Here is a 24,665-nt window from a genome sequence, read left to right as displayed (position 1 = left end):
TTAGTTAGTTAGTTAGTTAGTTAGTAGTTCGTAGTTAGTTAGTTAGTGTCGTTAGTTAGTTGAGTTAGTTAGTTAGTTTAGTTAGTTAGTTAGTAGTTAGTTAGTTAGTTTAGTTAGTTAGTTAGTTAGTTAGTTAGTTAGTTAGTTAGTGTAGTTAGTTAGTTAGTTAGTTAGTTCGTGAGTTCCGTTAGTTAGTTAGTTAGTTAGTTTAGTTAGTTAGTTAGTTAGTTAGTTAGTTAGTTAGTTAGTTTAGTTAGTTTAGAACCTAAGTAACTATAGTTTGTTAGTTGTAAACGAAATGAAAAACACAATAAAATCTCTGAGTTAAAAAACAATCACCTGGCAGCACTAAATTATCGATAACTTTTGACAACCAACAGTGTCTTCTTTAACAAATAAACAATAAAACATTTGAAAAAACACGCTGAAGCAAGGTAAATTAATAAAGTAGCGACACGAGTTGTTGTACAACAAACGTCTACAAAAACCACAGGCAATTTGTTTTTGTTCGAAATAATCACTTGTCAAAATTTGTTTACAAAAATGAACCAATAATTAATGGAAAATATGGCATTATTGTTGTACTTTCCAAAAATATGTTGTTATTTATATTAAAAGTCACAGAGTTTTCTTTATTTTTTCAAAATTAGAACATTTTTAAAAATATTATACACTTAAAATACACTTTTTCATATTAAATACAACAAATTACTCAGAAATTTGTACAAAAGCAAGCGTTAAAATGAAAGCAAATATGGCAACATAAACATTTTTGACAAGTAAGTCCACAAATAGCAAGTTTAAAAAAATAGTCAGCTGTTCAAATGAGTCTACTTTATAAATTTACTTTGCGCTGAAGTAGTAAATAGAAAATTTATAATTTAACAACAAATTTTTGAATTAAATTTAGTTTATAAAAATGTCCTATTCCCTGGGAAATGAATCGCAGATCAAATTTGGCATTTATAAGGCCAAAGAAGATCCACAGGAATTATTTGATAGATTGCCTAAACCAAAAACTTTGGAACTGGAACCCAGACCGACATGTGAGTAACTAACGATTTCAATAAATTCTATAACAATGAAAGCCATTGCAGTTTTAAAAGTGGGAGCAGTATCAAATGTTAAGGGTTCCGCCTATATGGAATATGGCAATACCAAGGTAATGGCCCAAGTGGAACCACCTAAAGAAATAAGCAAACAGAATAATAGATGGTAAGGCAAAAACTCGTATAAGATTTCTTTAGAGAAAAATTCATAACTGATATATGTATGTTTTAGTGGCACCCTGGGGTTAGTTATATGCAGTGTTAAATATGCTCCATTTACCAACATCGACAGCGAGGTAATAGCACGCAAAGGAAGTTTCATGAGTGTGGCTTTGAAGAAGGCTTTGGAGCCGGTAATATGTCGTCATGAATTTGCCAATTTTCAATTGGAAATAAAAGTTTTAATCATAGATGATGATGGTTGTGCCTTAAGTACGGCCATTAATTGCTGTGGTGCTGCTTTAATTGAGGGAGGCATACCAACCTATGATCTGATAACCGCCTCAACCGTGTGCCTGCTAAAGCAGCAGGAATTTATTAATCCTACTGGTAATATAATGATAAATTACTAAAGTTATAAACATATTGCTTTATTGTATAATATTTTAGCTGATGTGGAAGATTTACTGTTGGCACTCTCAGCTTGCGAGGATAAAGATGGCACTGTCGTTGAAGAGCAGGGCATAGTGGTAACTGCTAGTCTATCGGCTGTGGGACAAGTATCAGAATTCTTTCAAAAGGGTTATGTTCTGCCCGAAACTTTAGAACGTTTGTGCGATCATTCACTTGCTATTAATCAAAGAATGCTGGATACTATACGCCATGTTTTGGTTAATAAAGTTAAGAAATATATTGCTGTCCAGCAAAGTGCTGATGAAGAAGTAGAAATGAATGATACTGACAATAAATGAGAAAATAGTTTTAGTATAGATTTTCCAAAAATCAACTTTTTATTTGTTTTATTTTTTTATAAAGAAAAGTTTATTTTCCTGAATATAGACCTAAAGATAAGAATTTCGTTTCTAGAAATAACACATGTGATAACATTTACTCATCGGTAGAAGCTTCCAAAACAGCTCCAGAGTAGGATAAATCCCAATATTGTTCGACCTGATGTTTCTGAAAGAATTCTCTGGCCATTTTTTCCATGGGAAAAATTTTAAATTTAATTTCACCAAAATGTCGCCGTTGACTAGTGCCCTCCCAGACCAGTACACAGGAATTAGGAACTTCTTGGCCATCTGGACCTTTAACCATATCCTCCTCCCATTTAATGCGATGCAACATGAGACGTCGGTATTTCTTTTGCTGTTTAGGCCCGCCTTCGACAACAACAACACAACAGTCACGAAACAAAACCACCGTACCCGTCATATGCAACTGTTTGGCATTTGTTTCCACTTTAAACTTTTTACTAGCATTATCCTGCAGATCTCGTATACGATAAACACTTACGTGCACACCGCACGAAGTGTCTTCTTTAATTTTGCGTATTTTCTTTTCACTCTTCTGTTCAGCCGTTAACTTTCTAGCATTGTTAGCATCTTCATGAGCCTTTTGCCTCTTGGCCATTTGTTCACGTACATGAGCTTCGATTTTGGTAGGATCTTGTACAGCTTCAGTGCCCAAAACACGCATTAGATTCGATATACGTAATTTGGGTTCCGGTGGTTGTACTAGACCCAAACGTATTTTTTCTTGTTCCTCCTTCCATGCTTCTCGTCTGTTCTGACGACGTAATTTTTTACGTTCCTTTTTGGTAAGGAATACTGGCAAATAGACAGGTTTCAACGGTTCATCTAAAATTTACAATAAATAAGGGAAATTTTAGTTTGATTTTAAAGCAGAAATTTTTAACGGTGCTAACTTCCACAAACTTTCTTTAGAATGTGATCTTTGGCTTCCTTATGCAAACTGATCAAAAATTCTAATATTTTTCTCTAGCTCACAAAAAAAGAATCCCAAAAAAGGAATCTTTTGTTCCTAAACATTTTCGATAGAAATTGATCTCTAATTCTAATAAATTTCCTAAATAAATTGACCAATTCTCTATAAATTCTTATAAAATTTGAATACCACATTGCAAACTTAACATTTGACAATTTGGAATTGATTTTTTGTATCGCTAAAGGCGTCATCAGTAAACTTAAGTGATCCTATTCTAAACATTTGAATTTTATATTTTTGAGAAAAAGATTACGAGAACTTCAATTGAAGAAACATAAAACGCTTTACTTACTCGGCGGTTTCATTTGTGTGGGATGTTCAATTAAATTAGTAATTGCCGATTGTCTTATGCTAATTTTGCCATCTTCATCCAGAGTATACAGATCGTTGGTCAATATTACCGAATCCCACCATTCCATGGATGGCACGTCGTCGGGCGTATCTTGTTTTGGGGCAATAAGTGCCAATTTTGTGGCTGAACTAATGCCGGTCTTGCGGGCAATCTGTGAAATTTCATTCTGTAAACGTTCCAGTTGAGCTTTCATGCGCATTCTCTCGGCCATCTGTTGAAATTTGCCTGGTTCGTGGAAACGCAAAGCTCTTTTATTGCGATTGCCGGGCTTTATAGCTATACGATCATCGAAAAATTTCACAGTATCCTCTTGAGAGGAAGACTTTTCGGAATAGGTTTGGGATTTGCTAAAAACTTCTCGCTTTTGAGCACGAATATTGGCTTTGAGAGTTGGAGTTAGTGTGGGTATATTAACAGCACGACCACTTTTGTCTATCGTGCGGCCATCTTCATCTAAAATCAAGGGTTTGGGACGATCAGTGGTGGGAGCCACTGGCGGTTGTATAAGATTTGCCAAGGAACCTGAAAGTTTTGCTCGAATCTGTGCTTGCAGTTCGGCAATTTTCTTGGCTTTATCCATATCTTCCGGTGGTGGCTGTTTAGCTAAAGCCTGACTAGCCATAGCCACCGGCAGACCTATCTGTGGTACGGAAGCTAATATGGGATCTTTGGCTTTCAGTTGAGTTAAAGCCCTTTTGCGTTCCTCAATTTCACGTTGGGCATTAACCATCATTAATTTAATCTGATTGCTACTCAGTGAAGACGAAGCTGTGGTTAGGGTAGGGGGAGCTACGGGTAACGATAACACTGGATTAGCCACCACTGGGGGCGGTGCTGTTGCTTTGTCTCCATTCGATTTTGGTATGACAACATCGAAACGCGACTTTTTGGGTGCTTCGGGAGCTGATCCATCCGGTTTTGAATTGTTGTCTTCCGAACCACCATTACGTTTGCGAGCCTTTCTCTTGTACTCATCTAAACGGTCTTGCAGTTTATCCACCAACCGTGAACTCTGTTTAGCATCTAAATATTTTTCCAACTTTTCACACATACGTCGACGATCGTAGCCATTGTGTAGCGAATGCTCTATGGAAGATATAACAGAACGTTTTTCCTCCTCATCCGCCGTAGCCTTGGCAGCCAGCGAGGCAATGTCATCGTGTAATTCATCAATCTCCTTACGCGTATAATAGGACATAATTTCACAATTAATATGGTCTGTTAATTAATCATAAACGTATTTACCAATTAAAACCATGGAGAATATGAATTAAAAATGTAGAATTTATCAATTGAAAAATTTTTCGTCAAAAAACCAAAAAAGCTGCTGCAAACGTTTATGGGGAACAGAGCCCTGCGCCGACAAATATTAACGGCGGCGGCTACTGACACTAAATATGTCGGCGGTGGCTTTATATTTATACTTTTATATTTTCAACGATTTTAGATAAAAACGGAATCCGAGGGATCAGAAAGTGGGATTCTGGAAGCAAATATATTGTTTATAACAACAAAACAGTACAAGCACAAAAGTTTTGTGAGAATTTATGGAGCGATGGATAAAAAATTCTTAAAAACTAAAAACAAACCCTTTCACACAGTTTTACGAGGATCGGCCTATATAAAATGACAGTTCGTTGATAATTAAAAATTCCTCTCTAAAATAAAGTTACTGGATATTTTTTACTGGAAAGTACGCGAACAGACCTAATATTATATAGTCCAGTCTGTTCTATAAACCGAATCCAGGTAAATTTCTCGTTTAAAAACGAATTCGCATAATTTTTCTCGTTTTAAAACCGAGTACACATATCTAGTGGAAAGTAAATCGAATGTAATTTTATTCTAATGTCATGTTTACAGGTTTTTACCAGAAGTTGTAAAAGAGAACAAAATTGAGAAAAATGTTTGAAATTTTTTATTTATTGAAAGAGAAATTTAGTTTTTTCTGTTCCCGTCAGGGCTGCCAGATAAATTTGTAGAAATATCGGCAATTTTTTCCCAAAAAATCGGCATTTATCGGCACTTACGTTTTAAAAATCGGCAATAAATCGACAATTGAAAGAAACACTATTTTGTACCAAAGAAACATAACACAAATAAATTCAAAAATCACAATATTGTTTTTACATACATTCATAACTCAGGGAATTTTTATTCAGAATAGGTCTAATAAAAGAACTCTTTGTAAGGGTACACCGAAACTTTGGTTTACTGGAATAAAATCTATTAGAATTTGTATCACTTTTGCAGAAAAATGTAAATGTATAATTATTTGTGGATTACTATACATTTACGCTGTAAAAAATTTTCAAATTTTGGTTATGAATGATGTAGTTATTTCATACATTACTTGACAGTGAGTGATCGTTATCAACAATATTAATTAATTTTTACAATAGGATTTGTAACCAATTGTCTAGAGCGTGTGTCTAATGTGGAATTAGTTAATGGTTCTAATCCTAGTCAATATTAGAAGTTTTTTCAAAAAATATTGTTTTTTAAATTTTTGTTAAAACCATTCCAAATTGCACGATCAAATAGAATAGACTAATAAACACAGAAAATTAGTGCAAAGCCGATTTTAAATCCAAGAAAGTGGGGTTATCACATTTGTTATTGGTTATCGTCGAACAAAAACCGGATAGGTAAAGATTTTGCTGAGTACATTTTTATAATGGGAAATTTTCTCCAGATTTTTTAACTTTTCCACAAAAATGTGTAAATTTATTTTCGAACCATAAAAAATTTCTTAAAAATTTTAAAATTTTAGCACCCTTAGATCAGATTTTTAGAACCTCTTCAGGATTTTCATACATAAATTGTGTTTCCTTTTCATAATCGATCCAATTGACATTGGTGATGGAGCAAATTGTGTTCTACCGTACTGTAAATTTTCCTTTCCCAATTGTTTTAAAAGCTCCATGTAATTTTTGCTTATGTAAAGTTATAATAAATTCTTTAATTTGTTCGATTGGGTATAAAATCGGCATTTTTGAAGCAAAAGTCGGGAAATCGTCACTTTCCAATTTGGAAGGTAAAATATCGGCAAAATGCCGATAAATCGGCAAATCTGGTAGGCCTGGTTCCCGTACTTTTTACAAGTACGAAGAGAAAATTCATTAATTCTCTTTAGCCAGAAAAGTTCCGGAACAAAGCTGAAATAAGTTTATTTTTCTAAATTCTACGTTCAAATAAAAATTCGATTTCAAGAACACCAAATTTTAAAAGTTTCAATAAGTTTTAAGATTTTGTTAAAAAAAAAAAAAAAAATTAAATAGGTCCAGCTAGGGATAATGAGAACCAGAATAACATCAATTAAAGGGATCACAAAGAGATTGAAAAATATTCCAAAAGTTTCACATTCATGTGCGTTTAAGTCATTTTCTGAAGAAACCAAACTAAATTTCGGAAGTATATGGATTTTGATCATTAGATTAATAAGAACGTCAGCGTGATTTTCGGAATAGAGACTTAAATGTGGGATTGGGTCAATTATGGACCAAGTTCTCCATAATTTAAAGTATTTTTTTAATTCTACCATAATTCTATCATAATGATAACTTTTGGAATGATATAAATTGATGTTCTGTAAGATGGTTATATTGGCGACCGATCCTCATAATTTTATTTTTCATAAATATAGGTTTCGGTTCCTAAAAAAGATTTTTTCGTCGAATTCCATTATTACATCGACATTTGAAAGCCATTGCGTTTAAGTCATTTTCTGAAGAAGATCTCATATGGATTTAGGGTGAATTATGCTTCAATCGTCATAAAATCTGGTAGACACATTTTCGTTGCAACAAAACTTATTTTATTATGGTATTATTAAGTCCGTAAAAAACGTTAAAATCAATTATTGAAGGCAGGGTCAATTATGGCCTATAGAGATTTCGATTGATATAAAACTCGATCATATTGTATTTTATTGCTACACTGGCATTTTTATGTTAGTTATGCACGTTAAAGTCATTTTCTGTAGGCGACCTTACAACAAACCTACAAACAAAGCAGCTGTAATAGGCGTCACAGCAGTATTACATTGTACACCATTACAATTGGAACTATCTGTTTCTTTTTCGTACACTATCCAGTTTGAATCAAAATTCAACGAACTTATCATAGTCTAAATTCAATGGTCGCAAAATAGAATTTGTATATAAAACCATTTCTTTTCTGCAGGGTGATTTAATATGATTAACCTTAGAATCCGATACACATGCGCCATCATAAGCACACGAATTTTTTTTAACAAATTGTCGCATTATTGTTGTCTTGTGCAGGCATTTAATGTACATAAATACATATATTAGGATACATCCCATCAGCAAGTGCGACTTTAATGACAGACCAAAAATTCGATTTGAAATATATTGCATGCTAAGATGATCTTTCGAAATTAATTCAAATCCAAACACATCTCCTCATTTCTTCTAAAGTTATTTTGACAGTGGGGGTGTTGACTAGTTATTTCAACATTGGCATGTTCTCCTAGGGAGGTATACAATTGCCACTCTCTTGTGGGCATTCTTCCAGGAAACCATCATGATGCCTCCTCTTTTTTTAGAGACAAATAATTAATTATTTAACATCATTACTTAAATTTTTTAATCATCTTGATCTCACAAACAGCCCTCAAATCAATCAATATATTTAGTATTTACAATTAAATACGTTTTCAAAGTAGATTGCAGCTGATTTCCCGCTCAAAATTCATGATGACAGTTATCGATAACAGGCCAGAAGTTTAATCCTATTTTATAACAACTATGTGTCAAATGTCAGTTGCTGCCGCCGTTGTTAATTTTGGTTGACGCAAAACTCTTTTTGCCTACGCCATATTTGTTTTGAAGCCGCTTTTGTGGAAAGAACTCTATTTTGTGATTGTGTGGTGTTGAAAATAAATTGTGCATAAAAATTCAGTGCAAATTTTAACGTGTTTTTAACAATTTTCATATAAAAAACTTAATTAAACTATTGACCATGGCATCGGACGAAGAAAATGAGGAGACTTTTCAGGGTAAGTGTGGAAAATTTTTGTTTTAAAACACAAGCCAAAGTTTTGATGCCTCAAAAAAGTAAAAAAAGAACATTGAAAACACGTCGGTGTGTGTTGGTTCATGTCACGACGATGAAAAAGCCAGCGGTATTTGAGGGCTTCGTTTTATGATGTCCACTAATAATAATATCAAAACAAACAATTGGCTAAAACATTATTGTTAAATAAATGTTAATCTATTCCTGTGGCTTTAGTTTCTAGGGTAAATAATATTATAATTAATTGTTAGCATTATTTACAAATGTATATTTAATTTTTTTGTTAAAAGTCAAATGTAAAAAAAACAAAAATCATTTTCATTTGCGTTTTTCGCAATTTCTTGTAATTTCCCGCATTCCTATTCTCTATCTCGTTTTCTCTTATGTTTTTATGGAGAGCAGTGAGAGAGAACTATAGAGTCATTTTTACTCTTTTTGTTTTGTTCTTTTCAAAATGGAATAAAACTTGTAAGAGTTGCAAAATTCAGTAGTAAATTAAATAATGATTGCCAATGTTTATTATTTACACATAAAAAATACGTATTTTTGAAGGAAACGCAATGAAAATTGAAACAGAATTTTATAAAAAAATATTTTGTCATCATAAGAGGTTTTAATTATAATAATTTTACAGTTTTAAGTATATTAAAAAATATTGCTGAAAATTAACAATTCTAAGGTAAGTGGTGTTTTTATTAATAAATATTGCAAAAAAGAATCCGTTACCATATAAGTTCTATATATAAATTTTGTGCTTTTATAACTAATTTATTAAGAAAAAAGTTTTGAAGACGAGGGGTATATAAACAAAAGCAGCAATCTCCATGATTGTATTTGTTTTACACCCCTCGTATATCAAATTGTAAGTGCAAATTGTTAATAAATTAACAATATTTACAATTTGCCTATCTTTCGAATTCTGAAAATTAATTCATTGATTAACTTTATCGAGTATTATTTTTTTAGTTCGACTAGATAGATTGTTAATAGGACAAACAATTAGTTATTGTATGGTATACATATTTGGTCAACAGTTTGATCAAATGGCGATCTTTTTATAAATGTTGGTATGTACTTTTGCAATGGGATTTTAAAGAAGCATCAAGTGGAGATTTTATACATAATTATATAAAGAATTTTACAAACTCGAAATTTTCGTTTAGGAATTGAATACATAAAAGGCACCTCAATTGTTAATAAAAATTATTCCGAAAAATAATTCTCGAATATAAGAAGATATTTAACATAATCGATTTTTACAGAAAATGAGGCAAAACATCATAAAATTATAGGTTGAGAGAGGAAATTCACAAGTTTAATTTTCAATATGGCCTGTAATAAATTGTAGATTTTTGATGGTCAAATTTTAAAAATTATTTCATACATACATATGTATCTCCAAAATTCCCATTTTTATACTCTTTATTTTAATAAATCTAGATACCCTTCAAGTTTTACTTACATTTTTGAAACCTATCACGATGGCGGACTTTTAAATTAGAAGTCTTTATAGGTAATTTAAAATAATTCATTTGTGGTGATACATACTAAACTTTTGGAATTTCCAACTACTCAGTATAATTTCCATTCAATTAGAGTTTTCGAACTGATCGATACAAATATTCCTTCAGAATCTAATAAATCTTTTAAAAATCATTTTGCAAATGATTTGTTCTTTTTACATGAAAATAAATTTTAAAAAGAAAGCGAACATAAATTCAAAGTATCAAAAGTCCTTATGAAATCTTATGATCTAAAAATTAATTTAATAGCTTTAACCAATTTTCGACCATAACATCGATTTTTCGAATACGATATTACATTGTCATCAAAGGTAAATTCTGGCATTGAAAGTGATCGAAATTTATTACAAAGTTATTTTAAATTTTATTGAGAATTTGATCGCTTTTAAATGCAAAAATTTTCAACTAGGTGTGCACATATTTCACAATTCAGTTACAAATTTTGCTGCTAACTAACAAACTAATAGCAAATTAAATAAAAGCTTGTACAACTTTTTTAAGCGAACCTATAGATCATTTTAATAAATTTCATATTTACATAAAACGTTCCAATTTCTAAAATTTAATATTCTGAAACGTATGGAATTGGCAAAAAGAATACGTGAAAATCTAGAATCTTTATTTTCAAAACATCTTAAAATGTATCGTTGCTTTAATTTTCTTCTAAAAAATATTTATTTTAAAATTGTCTACTTTTTTCAATTTAAATTAAAATATATTTTTCTACAATTATGTTCTCTTTTATAAACGTATTTTCAATAATTTTGCAAAACCATTTCTAACTATTCCTGTTTCTTTTGTCAAATCATATCACATCAACTAATAACTGTATTACTTGAGCAGAAAATAGAAGAAAAGAAAACTTTGCAAATACTTTTCGCCTTTTTCTTGCACTACATTCATACACTAGCCATTTCATTCTCTCCAATGTAAAATCATACAAAATTTTCATTTCGTTGAATGTAAACAATATAATGACATCTCTTTTTATACACATTCACACAACGAATGTTTCTTTTGTCAAATTGTTTCACTTTAAGATTTTCTTTGTATTTCTTGGCTAAATTTGAGGAACGCAATGAGAAACAACGATTCATTGTTGCTTGGACGTGGCAGCCATGACGTGATTTTTTGACTTTGGATGAACGTAAAACTTAGAATTATAATAAAAAAAAAATTATTTAATTAAGTTACAGAAATAAAGAAAAAATATCTTGAGATTCCCTGAAATTATTGCTTTGCAATAAACTCGAAAACGTGTTGTATACAATAATAAAAAACAACGAAATATTTTTTGCATTGAGAAAGAGTAAAAAGTGCCGGAACAAGATTATTAAAAAGAAAAAAATCTTCATTACTAAGAAATCAAGTGCGTAATTATATTGATAAATTTGATTTGATGTTAAAAAGTGAAATTTTTTCATGTGTTTATATTTTTTTTTTTTGAAAAATTAATTTCCCAATTTTGTGTCGAACCTTATAAAGTAATTAATTTACAATTTTTTACTTTTTTCTTCCAATAAAACGTCTCGTTTTCTCACTTTATACAGCAACAAAAATTTTACATTTGTTACAAAAGTCAGCCGTGTATTTATAAAAAAAAATCGTCGTGTTTTATGCGAAGTTCAATTGAATTTTTTTCTTTCGCTTTTCATTATAAATTATACAATTATTTTTTAAAAACGTTTTGTTAAAACTTTCCTTACAAAATAAACAGTTATTGTTGTAATTATTTGCTAACTATTGAAATCATAATATAAAATATGTTAATTTAAGAAAAAAAAATAGAATTACCTATAATGGAATGATAAAGAAAAATTTCATCAGTCACCAAAATTACCACCAACAACAAAAACAACAACAACCACCATTATCTTCACTACTACCACCTCTGTCTTGCTCTCGTTCTCGCTCTCTCTCTCTCTGTCTGTCTGTCTCTCAACTGAACAGCAACCAACAACAACAACTGAACCTTTCAACCTATCAACAATAATAACAACAACCACAACAACAACAACATGAGTATATCCACTAAGTTGAATTATACAAGTCACAGTAAGCAAAAATGGTATGAAAAAAATAAGCACCAACCACTAATACCACCAGAAAGTAAAACAGAAAAAAAATATATAAAATCAAAAATGAAAAAGAAAAAACTCAACCAGCCATTGTGAAAAAACATACTACATACAATATTGGCCAAGTATACGACGCAACAACCTTGGTTTGAATAATTTTTGGTATATAAGGTGATTTTATTTTTCGCCATAACCTCCTACTCTCCTCCCTACCTACTATTCTATATTTAAGTTTTAGAAACATTTATTAGAAATATTAAAAATTAGTAATGTTTAATTACAAATAAATTTTCTATTTCTTGTCTGTCCACCCCTCCCCCTTGCTGCTTTTTTTCAACAAATTAATCATCCTCACTCTTTGGTTTCATTTCAATTCATTTCTACTGTATTTTTTTCTTCCTTGTCTCTAGGTAGTTGATTTTTTTGTTGTTGTCTTTCATTTGTTGTTTTTTTTTTTTCACTTGTATTTTGTGCAATTTACATTTCTCTCTTTCTTGCACGAACTTAAGTTATTTACGAATGTCGGGAAAATCCCAGAAACCAATAGAAAATTCCATGTATTTTCTTAACACAATTTTCTTTTCCTTTTTTTAAAACAGTATGGTGTTTAAAAAAAATAATTGTTGGATTTTTGGTAAAGTTAAACAGATGTTGACATTTTTGTCTACTTTTCTATAGGGATTCTTTTCAAATTATATGTAGGGCTTAATATAAATAGTAACAGGTCTTAAAAGTACATGTTCCGTTTTCAGGGTTTTTTGACCTGTTCCATAGCGTGTTCTAATAATACATTTACAGATACACTTGAGTTCTTTATGAACCCCTTTTGAAAAAAAGATCTAGGAACTGGAGAAAATCCTGGTTATATTGTATTTGTCGTTTGTATCGTTTATTAAAATAAAAAATCTTTCTCCACCACATTGGGAGATTCCTTTTACCAAGGAACCGTTTAAAGATATTTATCGAAATAAATAAATTGTCCTCAGGACTATTACTAGATCTAATGCCATCGATCCTTTGTTCAAGTGATCATCGTGCACTCTCCGATTTCCATACAGTCTATACGCTATCATTCCTTTGGATGTAACCTAGGACCTTGGGGTTTTTGTATACAAACCGATGAAATTATTCCTCTTCTGTTTTGTCTACTTACGAGTTTGGCATTCACATTAGAATGATAGTTTGACATTAAGGTTTAGCTAAGATAATTTTACTTTTTTAAATCTCTTCTTTTTTTAAATGTATGTAACTAGGTAACTTGTAATTTCTTGTACATTTATATTTAACCATCTACGGCAATTATTTTTAACTAACCAAAGCCAAAAACAATAATTTACAAAATAATCCTCTGTAATCATAAATCCATACACGATTTCCTTTTTTTGTTTGTTTCATAGGCTTCTCTATATGTCTGTACTTATCTAAGTTATAGGTTATTACAATAAGTATACAAATTTTAATATATGTTGTTGTTTTTAGGATTACTTAAGTCAATTTCTAAGTAGATTTAACAATGTCCGTCCTTCGTACGTCCATATAAACCTAGTAATCAAAATTGCAGATCGCAAATTTTGAAGATAATTCGATGAAATTTGTACTCTTACCGATTTTAGCCCAAAGGTACCATTGTGATTCCCCCTAAGTAAAAAGTATACTGAGTAAAAGAATAAAAGAGAAGGGTCATAGATCCAAGGGAATAAGACTCATTTTAGATCACAAAAGATACAAGTCTAAAAGTTAGATGGAGAGAAAGATGAAATCAGAATTCACGCTAAAATCTAGAACTTAGTAATAATCTTCAGGTTGTTGCGGGGACTTTTTAAAACCATGTTCTAGTTATCTTTAGCTATTCAATATCCTTACATTACCTACAAAACTCTGTTATGATATTGTCCCATTTACTGGTGAAAACTCTAATTTTAATTAACATGGATTCTTCTTCCCAAACCAATAGGCATTCCAGTTTTTTGTATCAAGTTTTGATTAATAATTGCAAATAGACCTTTGAAATTATTTTTTTCTTGAACAATAAATTTCTGTCGAAACAGGTCAGGCCAATAGTCTAAGCACCCTAAAAGTATTATATATTTTTCCTGTTAAACTTTAATAGCAAACACTTAAAATTTATGTAACATTTTGCATTGTCTTTAATATAAAACGCTATAAGTTTGTGGAAAGTAACTCTAGTAATTGGTTCTACAAAAATCCTGTTATGTTTTCTATGTACCTACATAGTATATCTTACATATAAAACGAAGAAAAACTTTATTGTTTAATATTGAATTTGTTTTTTATTTTTCTTTTATGCTGCCAGCAGCAAGCCACCTTTTTGTTCAACTTCCTCGACATGAAAACTTGTTGTATTAAATAATTTGATTATTTTTTTTTTTTTCATGTGTTTTATTTATTTCTTTTTAAATTACCATTAATATGTATCAGTCAGCCATTAACAAAGTGACTAAACGGTTATGTTTTGATTTTTCTTAATAGTGTTAGTATTGGTTAGTTTGCCGTTTTATTTCAGCTCTTGCTCACTCTTGTGAGTTGATCTGCAACAACGTAAGACTCTTGTTTTTTTTTTTTCTCCAAACAGGAGTACGAACGAAACATTTGAGGTCATGTTGAGGAGGTTGCAGGGGAATTATCTCGCTACAAATATGTAGAAGTATTACTTACAGTGGTTAAAAATGTTTGTTTTATCATTAATTATTAGGCTTTAGAAAAGGAAAGTGATCTTTAAATAAAGTAGGTTTATACCATTTCAAATTCGAATGGAATTTAGCAGGACGATGAAAACTGACACGTTTTAAGATTTATGTGATGAGTCCGTAAATAAGCTTTGCTTACTTTGCTGTTTTAAATGTTATATTAGACTTTGCGATTACCCATTCTATAATGTTTTCTAATAGAAGCGAATCAGTTGAAGCTTTTCCACATGAACTGTAGTAAGTTTCAAATCTCATTAAGTCCGTGTCACCACCTTCAACACTCTCACAGTCCCTGAAAGCCATAGCGTCTATCTTTACACTACTCTTACGACAATTCCTTCTTCAATTCTGTTCTAAGAGGCGGCGGACCATTCACGCAGTGTCGGTTCGGCGACACTGACTAACTTACTAAACTCAACGATATACCTAGGTAATCGAGTATCAAGTTGCCATTTTAGTTGCTAGAATTATAAAACTGGAAGCGAATATTTAAACAAAATCTCTAATAAATATTTATAACAAATTTATATACGATAGCGCCCACTGTATTATATGTATCTTGTGTTGTTGTAGAATCTATTGTGTTGTTGTATATTTATATAAACAATAACAACTTACTACTAATAATAAGAAGAAAAAATAATAAAAATTCAAAAATAAATTTCAAAAAAAAGTAAATTTTTATAAAAAATTGTGTTTTTTTACAAACACTACAACAATAATAAACTTTAGAGAGATGGATATGTCTACCCTAAAAACAAATAATAATAATGACAACAACAATCTATCTATCTATGTATCTGAACATCACGACCAAATTAAATGGTCATTAAAGCTTTGCATGATTATTTTTGATATATTTTTTCGCTGCTGCTGTTGTTTATTTGTTATTTTTTTCTCTCACTCGTCTTGTCTTTTTTTTTACTATTATTTGTTTAGTATTTTAAATCTAGTGTTGTTGTATCTGTATTATTATGTAGCGCAGCAGCGTTCATTGAAATGTATTTCATATGTATGAATAACAATAACAGCAACAACAAAAATGTATAATAAATAAAATGAGCACAAGCGGCAGCAACAATAATAAGTAAGCTTTACCTTTTTCTCCTCCTGCTCCTCCTACTTCTGCTTATTCTTCTTCTGTACATACATATCACTTCTTCCACCATCAACAATACTAAATGTCTGTCTATCTGTTTGTCTACCGCTGCACTACTACTACACTCACAAATCTCTGTATGACAAGAAGTGAAAGTATTATATTTTGTGGCTGGTTTTTGTTTTTTTTTTATGTGTTTTTGTATTTTATTTTATTAAATATTGTTGCTGTTGTTGCCTGCTTTATACTCTGCTCTCTGATAACTGACGACTGCAGTTGTAGCTTTAAACTCAGTCATAATGTCTGTCTGTCCGCCAGTTTGTCTCTGTCATTTATTCAATCAGTCATACATAACGTGACCAAATAAATGTTTGTTTTTTTCTTCAAGATTTTGAAGGAATGAGATTTATTTTTTAGAAATATCTTATAAAACTATAATTGCTTTAAAATGTTTTCTAGAAACCAAATTAAACTTCAATTCTCGACTATAGCTTTGACTGTAACCTAGTCTCGACTGTAGAAAAGACTAAAGCCTCGGCTACAGTATCGTTTATACACAAAAATGTATTATAGACTAATGAAAAGATTTCAGACTCGACTGCAGTCTGAAGTCTCGACTATATATATATGACTGTATTCTCACCTATAGACAAGCCTATGTCATCGCTAAAAGGCATGATCTCTACTATTAATAAACTTATAGTATCGACTACAGATAAGACTATAGTCGGCATTATAGTCTGATATTTAGGCAAGATAGTTTGTACTTTTGGCAAAACAACTTTTAAACTTAATTTCGATTTAACGATTATGTTCGTTTGCATTTTTTATGAATGGCACATTTTTGGCAATTTTGACAACAAATTGGTCTATGACTTGGTCACATTAATCATACACCACGACGATATGTATAATATTTATACGTTTTCTTGCTATTGTTTTTTTTATAATTATTGTTGCTGTTGTTGTCTATTATAATCTTTAAGTTAGCGAAACAACTTGCAAAGAAACAAAACAAAAATTAAAACAAAATCAAAAACAATTCAAGCAAACAAATAAAACAAGTTGATTTTTTTGTTTAAATAAGTTACAACGAAAATATGTACTCTGGCCAGCCACCACACTTTTTTTTATTAAATTTTTATTGTGGTACATACACAATACAGTGAGGGGCAAACAATATATGCTATAGTTAACTCGTTGACGCTCACCCAAAAAATGATGAATCTACCCAGATGCACACTTAATAGACTAAAGACTAAACTATTGACTAGACTATAGACTAGACTATGGACTACACTAAAGACTAGACTGTAGACTAGATTATATGCTAGACTATAGACTAGACTGTAGACTAGATTATATACTAGACTATGGGCTGGGTTATAGACTAGACTACAGACTAGACTATAGACTATACTATATATTATACTATAGACAATTGACTATACTATAGTCTATACTATAGATCAGACTATGGGCTAGACAAAAGACTAGACTGTAGACTAGATTATATGCTAGACTTATAGACAAGACTGTAGACTAGGTTATATACCAGACTATAGGCTAGGTTATAGAGTAGATTATAGGCTAGGTTATAGACTAGATTATAGTCTATACTAGAGACTAGACTATAGACAATACTATAGACTAGAGTATAGACTAGACTATAGACTATACTATAGACTAGACTACATTATATACTAGACTATAGGGTAGGCTAAAGACCAGACTATAGGGTAGGCTAAAGACCAGACTATAGAATAGACTAGACTATAGAATAGACTAGACTATAGAATAGACTAGACTATAGAATAGACTAGACTATAAACAAGACTAGACTATAGACAAGACTAGACTATAGACAAGACTAGACTATAGACAAGACTAGACTATAGACAAGACTAGACTATAGACAAGACTAGACTATAGACAAGACTAGACTATAGACAAGACTAGACTATAGACAAGACTAGACTATAGACAAGACTAGACTATAGACAAGACTAGACTATAGACAAGACTAGACTATAGACAAGACTAGACTATAGACAAGACTAGACTATAGACAAGACTAGACTATAGACAAGACTAGACTATAGACAAGACTAGACTATAGACAAGACTATATACTAGACAATAGACTAGACTATAGAGTAGACTATAGACTATAGACTAGACTATAGACTAGACTATAGACTAGACTATAGACTAGACTATAGACTAGACTAGACTAGACTAGACTAGACTATAGACTAGACTATAGACTAGACTATAGACTAGACTATAGACTAGACTATAGACTAGACTATAAGACTAGACTATAGACTAGACTATAGACTAGACTATAGACTAGACTATAGACTAGACTATAGACTAGACTATAGACTAGACTATAGACTAGACTATAGACTAGACTATAGACTAGACTATAGACTAGACTATAGACTAGACTAAAGACTAGACTATAGACTAGACTCTAGACTAGACTCTAGACTAGACTATAGACTAGACTATAGACTAGACTATAGACTAGACTATAGTCTAGACTATAGACTACACTATAGACTAAACTTTTGACAAGACTATACTGTAGACTAGACAAAAAGTTCTGAAAAAAAGTTCATGCCTAATACAGATGTCGCTGAGTTGATAACCTTTGCCTGAGTATGAGTCCAATTATTTTGTTATTTACTAATTTGATCAACACTGTATAGGGGGAAAATATGTTACGATTTTATTTTGTTTTTATTAATATAACACACTTGTTTTCTTTCATATTCTCTATTCAACATGTTCTCTTTGTTTAAATAATTCCTTAAACATTTGTTTATAATTGTTTCATTTTAAATTTCATTCAATTGACGTTTTTATACCCTTTAAAAATAACGGAGATCCTATAAAAATTTATCATTTTTGTATTTATCATTTTTGAATACGTTTGAGATGCTATTTGTATATTTAATGAAGAATGCTATTCGTGAGAACTTACTTTTCGAGAAATATGTTTTATTGGGGATTTAACTTATATCTCAAACATTTATGCATAGAATTTGCGATTTGTTTTACAAAAGTAAAAAAATATCAAGTTCACATTTACAAGACACATAAGCATTGGTTTGTTAGTCTTGTAAATTTGGTGAAGTGTGGTAAATAAATATAAGTATAATTAATATTTTCAAATTAGCAATTCTTAACAGTATTGTTAAACTATTTGCAAAGCTTGCAACCAATATGTAGTCTTGCAAACTTGGTAAAGTATAGTAAATCGAAATTTAATACAATTTCTTGTTCTCTCAACTAGTAAACTTAGCAAGAGTAGTTTTTTTTATAATAAAATTGTTAAATTAAAGAGAAATAACACTTTAATTTATATTTATCACCTTGATGTGTCTACTTTAAACAAAACTATATTTTTCCTATTCTTTTCAGAAAAAAACTTTGTTTTGATTATTTTTTAACTCTCATAATAAGTTAATTACTTAAACCAGCATTTCCTATAACATTCCCCCTCTGTTTTTTTATTATTATTATATTATTTTGGAATTTCAACGTTTGGCATTGATTAACGTAATACAAATAAATGGCTCTCTGTCCCAATGTGTATGGACTGTTTTTTTTTTTTTTTTTTATTTATACATATTTTGTTTTTGAAAAATCATCTAGCTAGCTGTGTCTCTATACTTATTGAATTTGCATGGTTTATACTGGTTTTGAGGTTGAAACTTATTTCATTTGTATTTGTGATCTTAAACGAGTCTGCTATATATAGTAATTCTCTCTTCTTTGTTATTTATTGGGTCTAGTATTTGTTTGCTTCAACGGTTTTTATTTATGTGTGTTTTTTTTTTTGTTTTTTTCTTCTTCAAGTTTGATCTATTTAAACCAAAGATGCCATATGTCATTTTATGTTGATTTTTCTTGATTTGTTAGAAAATGTATTTATTAGCAATATAGTAAACTATTCTTGTAAATATAGTAAGCATAGCTAACAAACATTATCTAGTTCGTGTAGATATGTTATTTGTTTACTCTATAGGTTTTTGATTAGATTTTTCTAATATCTTCCATGTTTTTAGTATATTTACTACTCTTGCAAATATGCTATAGAGTTCAATGTTTGTTAAAACTCTTTTTAAGTTAAAACTAATAACTTTTAATGATTAATTTTCAATCTTAATCTAAGTTTCTGCATAAATAACTTTTATGAAAACATAAATTCCTCTAGTAAAATTAACCTTTAACCCCATATAACTCCCTCTTTCAGAAAATCACTTTTTTTGTCAACAAATTGTTAATATATTTCGGAAATAGGTTACAAAAACAACTTCAATGCTTTATATAAAAATAATCAAAATTTTTAACATATTCAGCGGTGTAGGGTATAATATGGTTGGTCATGCCCATTCACATACATTTATAATTGTTTAAAAGTATAGTAAACAAAATTCTTTACTATTATTCCTCCTAACTGTTACTTTATGTGGGTCAGTTTCGCTTTATAATTATTGACCTGTTAGTTACGTTTATAAAAAAAAGAATTAAAACTATTAAAAGGGGAGAATGAAGTAATTTTAAAGTAATAAAAATACTTTCAATATTACTAACGACCTACTTTATAACCAAACCATGTATATTTATTATTTCTATGGGAATATATTTGTCAACACAAATGATTGTCAATAGAAATACAATTAAAAAAAAAAAAAAAAAATGCGGTAAATTATAGATAAAATGACATAAAAAGGTTACCAGTACTTTTTGTTAGACAATGTACAACAAATATAGCATATAATTTAGCTAAAGTACTAGTTTATAACTCGTACATATTTGCTATATTACACAAAAATGTTTACCGATTTGCTTGCTGTTGGGTATGTGAAATGAAATTAATATGCATAAAAATCAAGTTAATGAATTTGATACAACAGATAGTGTACGATGAAAAGTGAATATATACACAAACAAATTATTATATATACCCAAGCATAGAACACACAAAAATGTATTTATTGGTACAATTTATTAATATATTTGTATTTATAAACAACAAGTACACTTTAAAAAAATATATAGAATTATAAAGCAGCTATTAGTTAGACCATCTGAATTTATTTTGAAATCAATTGTCTTAAGATTCCCACATATTTTAGGAATCCAAATAATGAATAATTACATCAGACATGCTTTCATTAAGTTTGATATTTAAAATCTGCTAAATCGAGCCATAAATAGCAATTAAAGTTTTTAATATTGTTGCTCACAAGAACATTCAGTGTGCAATTCAAAAATAAACTCCCTATTCTGATCAAGTTTCATCTCCGGTTTCATCTAATCATCACATTTTATGAGGTGAATGTTTTATAGAAAACAGGAATTGACCTGTTTATATGCCACTCTCCTCTCTACTTACGATATTTTATTCTAGTGTTTTCTTTTTCTATCTTTCACTCTACGAAGTGAATCTTAATGGACCTTTTGGTCTAAAATGTAGTTGCAACTTTTTTCTAAACCTTAAACTTTCTTGAATATCGGAACTTAACCGAATGTTGTCTTTAGTCAAAACACAAACATTCTACTTGATAATATGATAGTTATTCCTCTATCTATCTATTGAAGTTAGTCCTTGGATTCTAAATACTTATCATTCTGGAGAAACTAATCTATCTCCTTAAAAGTTAAAAAAAACACGAAAGTTGATCAATTTAATCTATTTGCTCTTAACATCTGAAAATCACCCAGCATTTCGACAGAGTCAATGCATCCGAAAAAGACATTGATTTCCATTAAAGTCTAACCACCTGCTCTAATTCGTCTTTCGTCACGGATATACTCGTTGTAAACGAGGGTGAAGATAATCATGACTTTAGTGTCCTCTTTGTAAGCGATAGAGAGAGAGAGGAAACACTTAAAAAACAAACTTATGCTTTTTGTCTGTCTTTTCGTAATGGTATTTCGGGACTTACCGACAGAACTGCTGGCCATTCCTTAAATGGAAACTATTTTTGGCACCCCATTCTCGATACAATCGTTAATGACCCGTAGAAGATTTTTGTTCCTGAGAGCATTTTTGACCCTGCAGATTATATTCCAAGGTATAGGTACATAGGAAGATATTTAAAACATCCTGTATTGTACTTCTTACGTGTTTTATGTCTGACAAACGAAGTGTAAATCCAGTTTACCATAACAGTCCGAATAGAATTCTTGCAATTTTATATATACTAGAGTTCGCCCAGCGGTCGAAATTCGACCAGAACCAATGCTGGAAAAATTGCATAAATAAGCTAAAATAAAACCCTATTTTTGTAGTTCAAATCTGTGGTAAAAAATTAACTTTATTGATATTATAAAAGTGTATAATTTGCTTTGAATAATGTTTTCTTTTAGAAAATGTGATGGGTTTTAGTAAAACTTCCATCAGAAGTTTAAAACCTCAATTGTTAAAATTAGTTATACAACTTGTTTTACAAAAGTATTTCAACTATTTTAAAAATAATAAAAAATAACGAACATTTCTTCTATCGACTTATTATCCCCTACATATTTACGCTACGTTCACAATGCTGGAGTACTCTACTGTACAGTGTACACACCAGTAAAGAAATGTTAGCTGTTCAAAATACAGAGTTGAAATGTTCTAAATAATTTGTGAAAACAGTAAAAATATTTAAAATAAATAATGTCTTATCTAATTATAAATAAATTTTATTTGGATGTCATTAGTAGTCCATCCATCAGGTATATGCTGTATAAATTTTCCCTTATAACACTCGACAAAGACTTCAGCAGACATACATTTATTAAATAAACGATAAATTGCTAAGTACGGTTAAACACTCTTTATCCCAAAAGACATGTTTTATATTTAGCAGTTTCATCTAGCAGTTTTATCTATTTTTATATAGCATATAACCATCACCTATTCAACTTACAGTTTTCACTTTACACTACTATTTCCTAATTGGTTAGAATAACCCAAAAAAGGAGAATATCATCAAATCCTCGCTGTGCTAAACCTGCATATAAGCGATATACCTATCCATTTATTGCGGTGTATCATGTACCGGCATGACGAACTAAACTTTACTTATATTTTATACAGGCTTTTTTTATTACTTACTGACACTGAATCAATTCGTTAATCCATCATTTAAATCTTCCAAATCAATCAAAACTAATAATTATGTATCGCAATTCAGTATTTTTTTTAACTACAACATTTTGTCGTTATGTGGTATGTATTCTGAACTTCATTTCACCGATTTTTTTCGTTAAACATAATCGAAAAAGTAAAAAATAAATTAAAAGTTCACGTTAATAATTTTATATTTTAAAAATATTTCAATACTTAACTTTTGACATTCTTATATTTTTCCGACATTTGCCTTTAAAATATTCTACGGTTGTTAAAAAGTTAGGGAAATTCGTTAATGTAACTGATATTTGTCATTACTTTTAGATATCAATACTTAAAATTAAAAAAAAAATACTGAATTCCGGTACTGATGTCCTACCAATAATTTTCCAGTTCAAACACCAATATCAGTACATTGTTTGGCATTTCTTTAGGTGTCCCCAAGCATTATTTACGCATGTTTTTATATTCCCAGTTCGTTGTTTCCTCGGGAATGTCCTTCAATTTAACTATTTTGAAAAGTTTAAATAACGAAAAACTTCCAATCGAAAACTCTGAATATAAAACTCAAGTCCTACTTCTTATAAAAATATTCCTTTCGATTTGGTAACAATCGTAACGATATTATAACAAAATAGATCATTATCTCATTAACAATTTAGCACTTTACACAAAAATATAAAACAATAAAATCCTATTTTCGCATTGCCTAAGCCTTATTAAAAACAACAACAAAAACGAATATCATGCAAAATACAAAAATCAAACAGCAACAGAGAAGTTAAACGTTTCTGCACTCTCCTCTCTTTTTTCAAAAAGCCGTGTTGTTTACTTTTTTTGTTTTGTTTCTTGCTTTGTTTGTTTTTAATTTCAAGAATACGTACGTGTGACTATTGTTTCTCTGTATTAGTAACAACTTTAAACTCTTATAGCTCCTAAAATTCTGAACCGATCTCATTAATATATATATTGTGCACATCTGCGAACAAATACCTTTAAAATGATATAATTTTTGCCAAGATCAGATGTATACTGTAAGAGTAAAAGGGGTCACAAAAAATCGTCTTGCCTATTAATTATATAGATATGTATATATTTAAACCAAATTATTATTCATTTTTCTTTAAGTGTAAAGACAAAAATAGTTTTCTGTTGAAAAAAAAAAAAAAACAAGCAGAAAAAGAGCATGGCAACAAAATACAAAATACACTGTCTGACAAACACACACCTCTCTCTGACGAAAAAAAAAAACAATACACAAATTATTTACTGTTTAAATGACGACAATGAAACGTGTTGTATTAGGTTTTTGTTACATATCATCATCAAATTGTATCTATCACACGAGTATACTATACATACATATGTTTTCATGTTTGTTGTTGTTTTTTCCACAGTTTTTTTTTTGCTCGCTCATTTTAAATAGCGTCGTTGTCGTCGTTAGTAGCCTCCCCTCATACACGAAAACGTAATTTATGCGAATATTTGTTTGCTTTTTCATTTGTTGTTTTTGTTATAATAAGAGTAAATCAATTTACCACCCAATCCATTCATCCGGTTAAAATTTGTTGTTGTCTATTAGCAATATTTAATTAGAACTTAAACCGTATAACTACCGTTATATTCAAATATTTGTAGTTATCAAAATAAAATTTGGGGGTTTTTAAAACAAAACATTTTTTAAAATGAATTGTTATTAAACAAAAGAAAACAATATTTAGATTTGACCTT

The 24,665-nt window shown here is 30.1% G+C and overlaps 4 protein-coding genes across 5 annotated transcripts in view; 3 read left to right on the top strand and 1 right to left on the bottom strand.

Annotated features, from left to right (window-relative positions):
- Positions 1-404: 404 nt before the first annotated feature.
- On the top strand, positions 405-1,995 carry LOC119604864 (exosome complex component MTR3). The gene is made up of 5 exons (XM_037957749.1): positions 405-422; positions 852-1,046; positions 1,098-1,215; positions 1,282-1,598; positions 1,659-1,995. The coding sequence occupies exons 2-5, from the start codon at positions 920-922 to the stop codon at positions 1,958-1,960; spliced, it is 864 nt and encodes a 287-aa protein (XP_037813677.1). The 5' UTR covers positions 405-422; positions 852-919; the 3' UTR covers positions 1,961-1,995.
- Positions 1,977-4,741, bottom strand: LOC119604862 (U4/U6 small nuclear ribonucleoprotein Prp3). 2 transcript variants are annotated; one of them, XM_037957748.1, is made up of 3 exons: positions 4,594-4,741; positions 3,289-4,525; positions 2,003-2,848 (listed from the first exon to the last, which is right to left on the bottom strand). In XM_037957748.1, exons 2-3 carry the CDS (start codon positions 4,397-4,399, stop codon positions 2,097-2,099), a joined length of 1,863 nt encoding a protein of 620 aa, XP_037813676.1. In that variant the 5' UTR covers positions 4,400-4,525; positions 4,594-4,741; the 3' UTR covers positions 2,003-2,096. The 2 variants fall into 2 exon arrangements, with proteins under 2 accessions (XP_037813675.1, XP_037813676.1); XM_037957747.1 differs by having other exon boundaries at positions 1,977-2,848; positions 3,289-4,723.
- Positions 4,742-8,183: 3,442 nt separating this feature from the next.
- Positions 8,184-24,665, top strand: part of LOC119604887 (chromodomain-helicase-DNA-binding protein Mi-2 homolog) — a 54,698-nt gene continuing 38,216 nt past the window's right edge. The window contains exon 1 of the mRNA XM_037957782.1: positions 8,184-8,371. Within this exon, the coding sequence (XP_037813710.1) occupies positions 8,335-8,371 (37 nt within the window). The 5' untranslated portion in view covers positions 8,184-8,334. The remainder of the gene's footprint in view (positions 8,372-24,665) is intronic.
- LOC119604888 (RNA polymerase II elongation factor Ell) overlaps positions 10,997-24,665 on the top strand; it is a 34,270-nt gene continuing 20,601 nt past the window's right edge. Inside the window, exon 1 of the mRNA XM_037957783.1 lies at positions 10,997-11,280. The gene's annotated coding sequence lies outside the window, so the exon portion shown is untranslated. The remainder of the gene's footprint in view (positions 11,281-24,665) is intronic.

The sequence above is a fragment of the Lucilia sericata genome, unplaced genomic scaffold (genome assembly GCF_015586225.1).
Source record: "Lucilia sericata isolate MDLA Ls3-8-SP2 unplaced genomic scaffold, ASM1558622v1 Contig000439F_arrow, whole genome shotgun sequence".
Classification (NCBI taxonomy): domain Eukaryota; kingdom Metazoa; phylum Arthropoda; class Insecta; order Diptera; family Calliphoridae; genus Lucilia; species Lucilia sericata.
The sequence above is the reverse complement of the archived record's forward strand: the minus strand, read 5'-3'. Positions and strand labels throughout refer to the sequence as shown.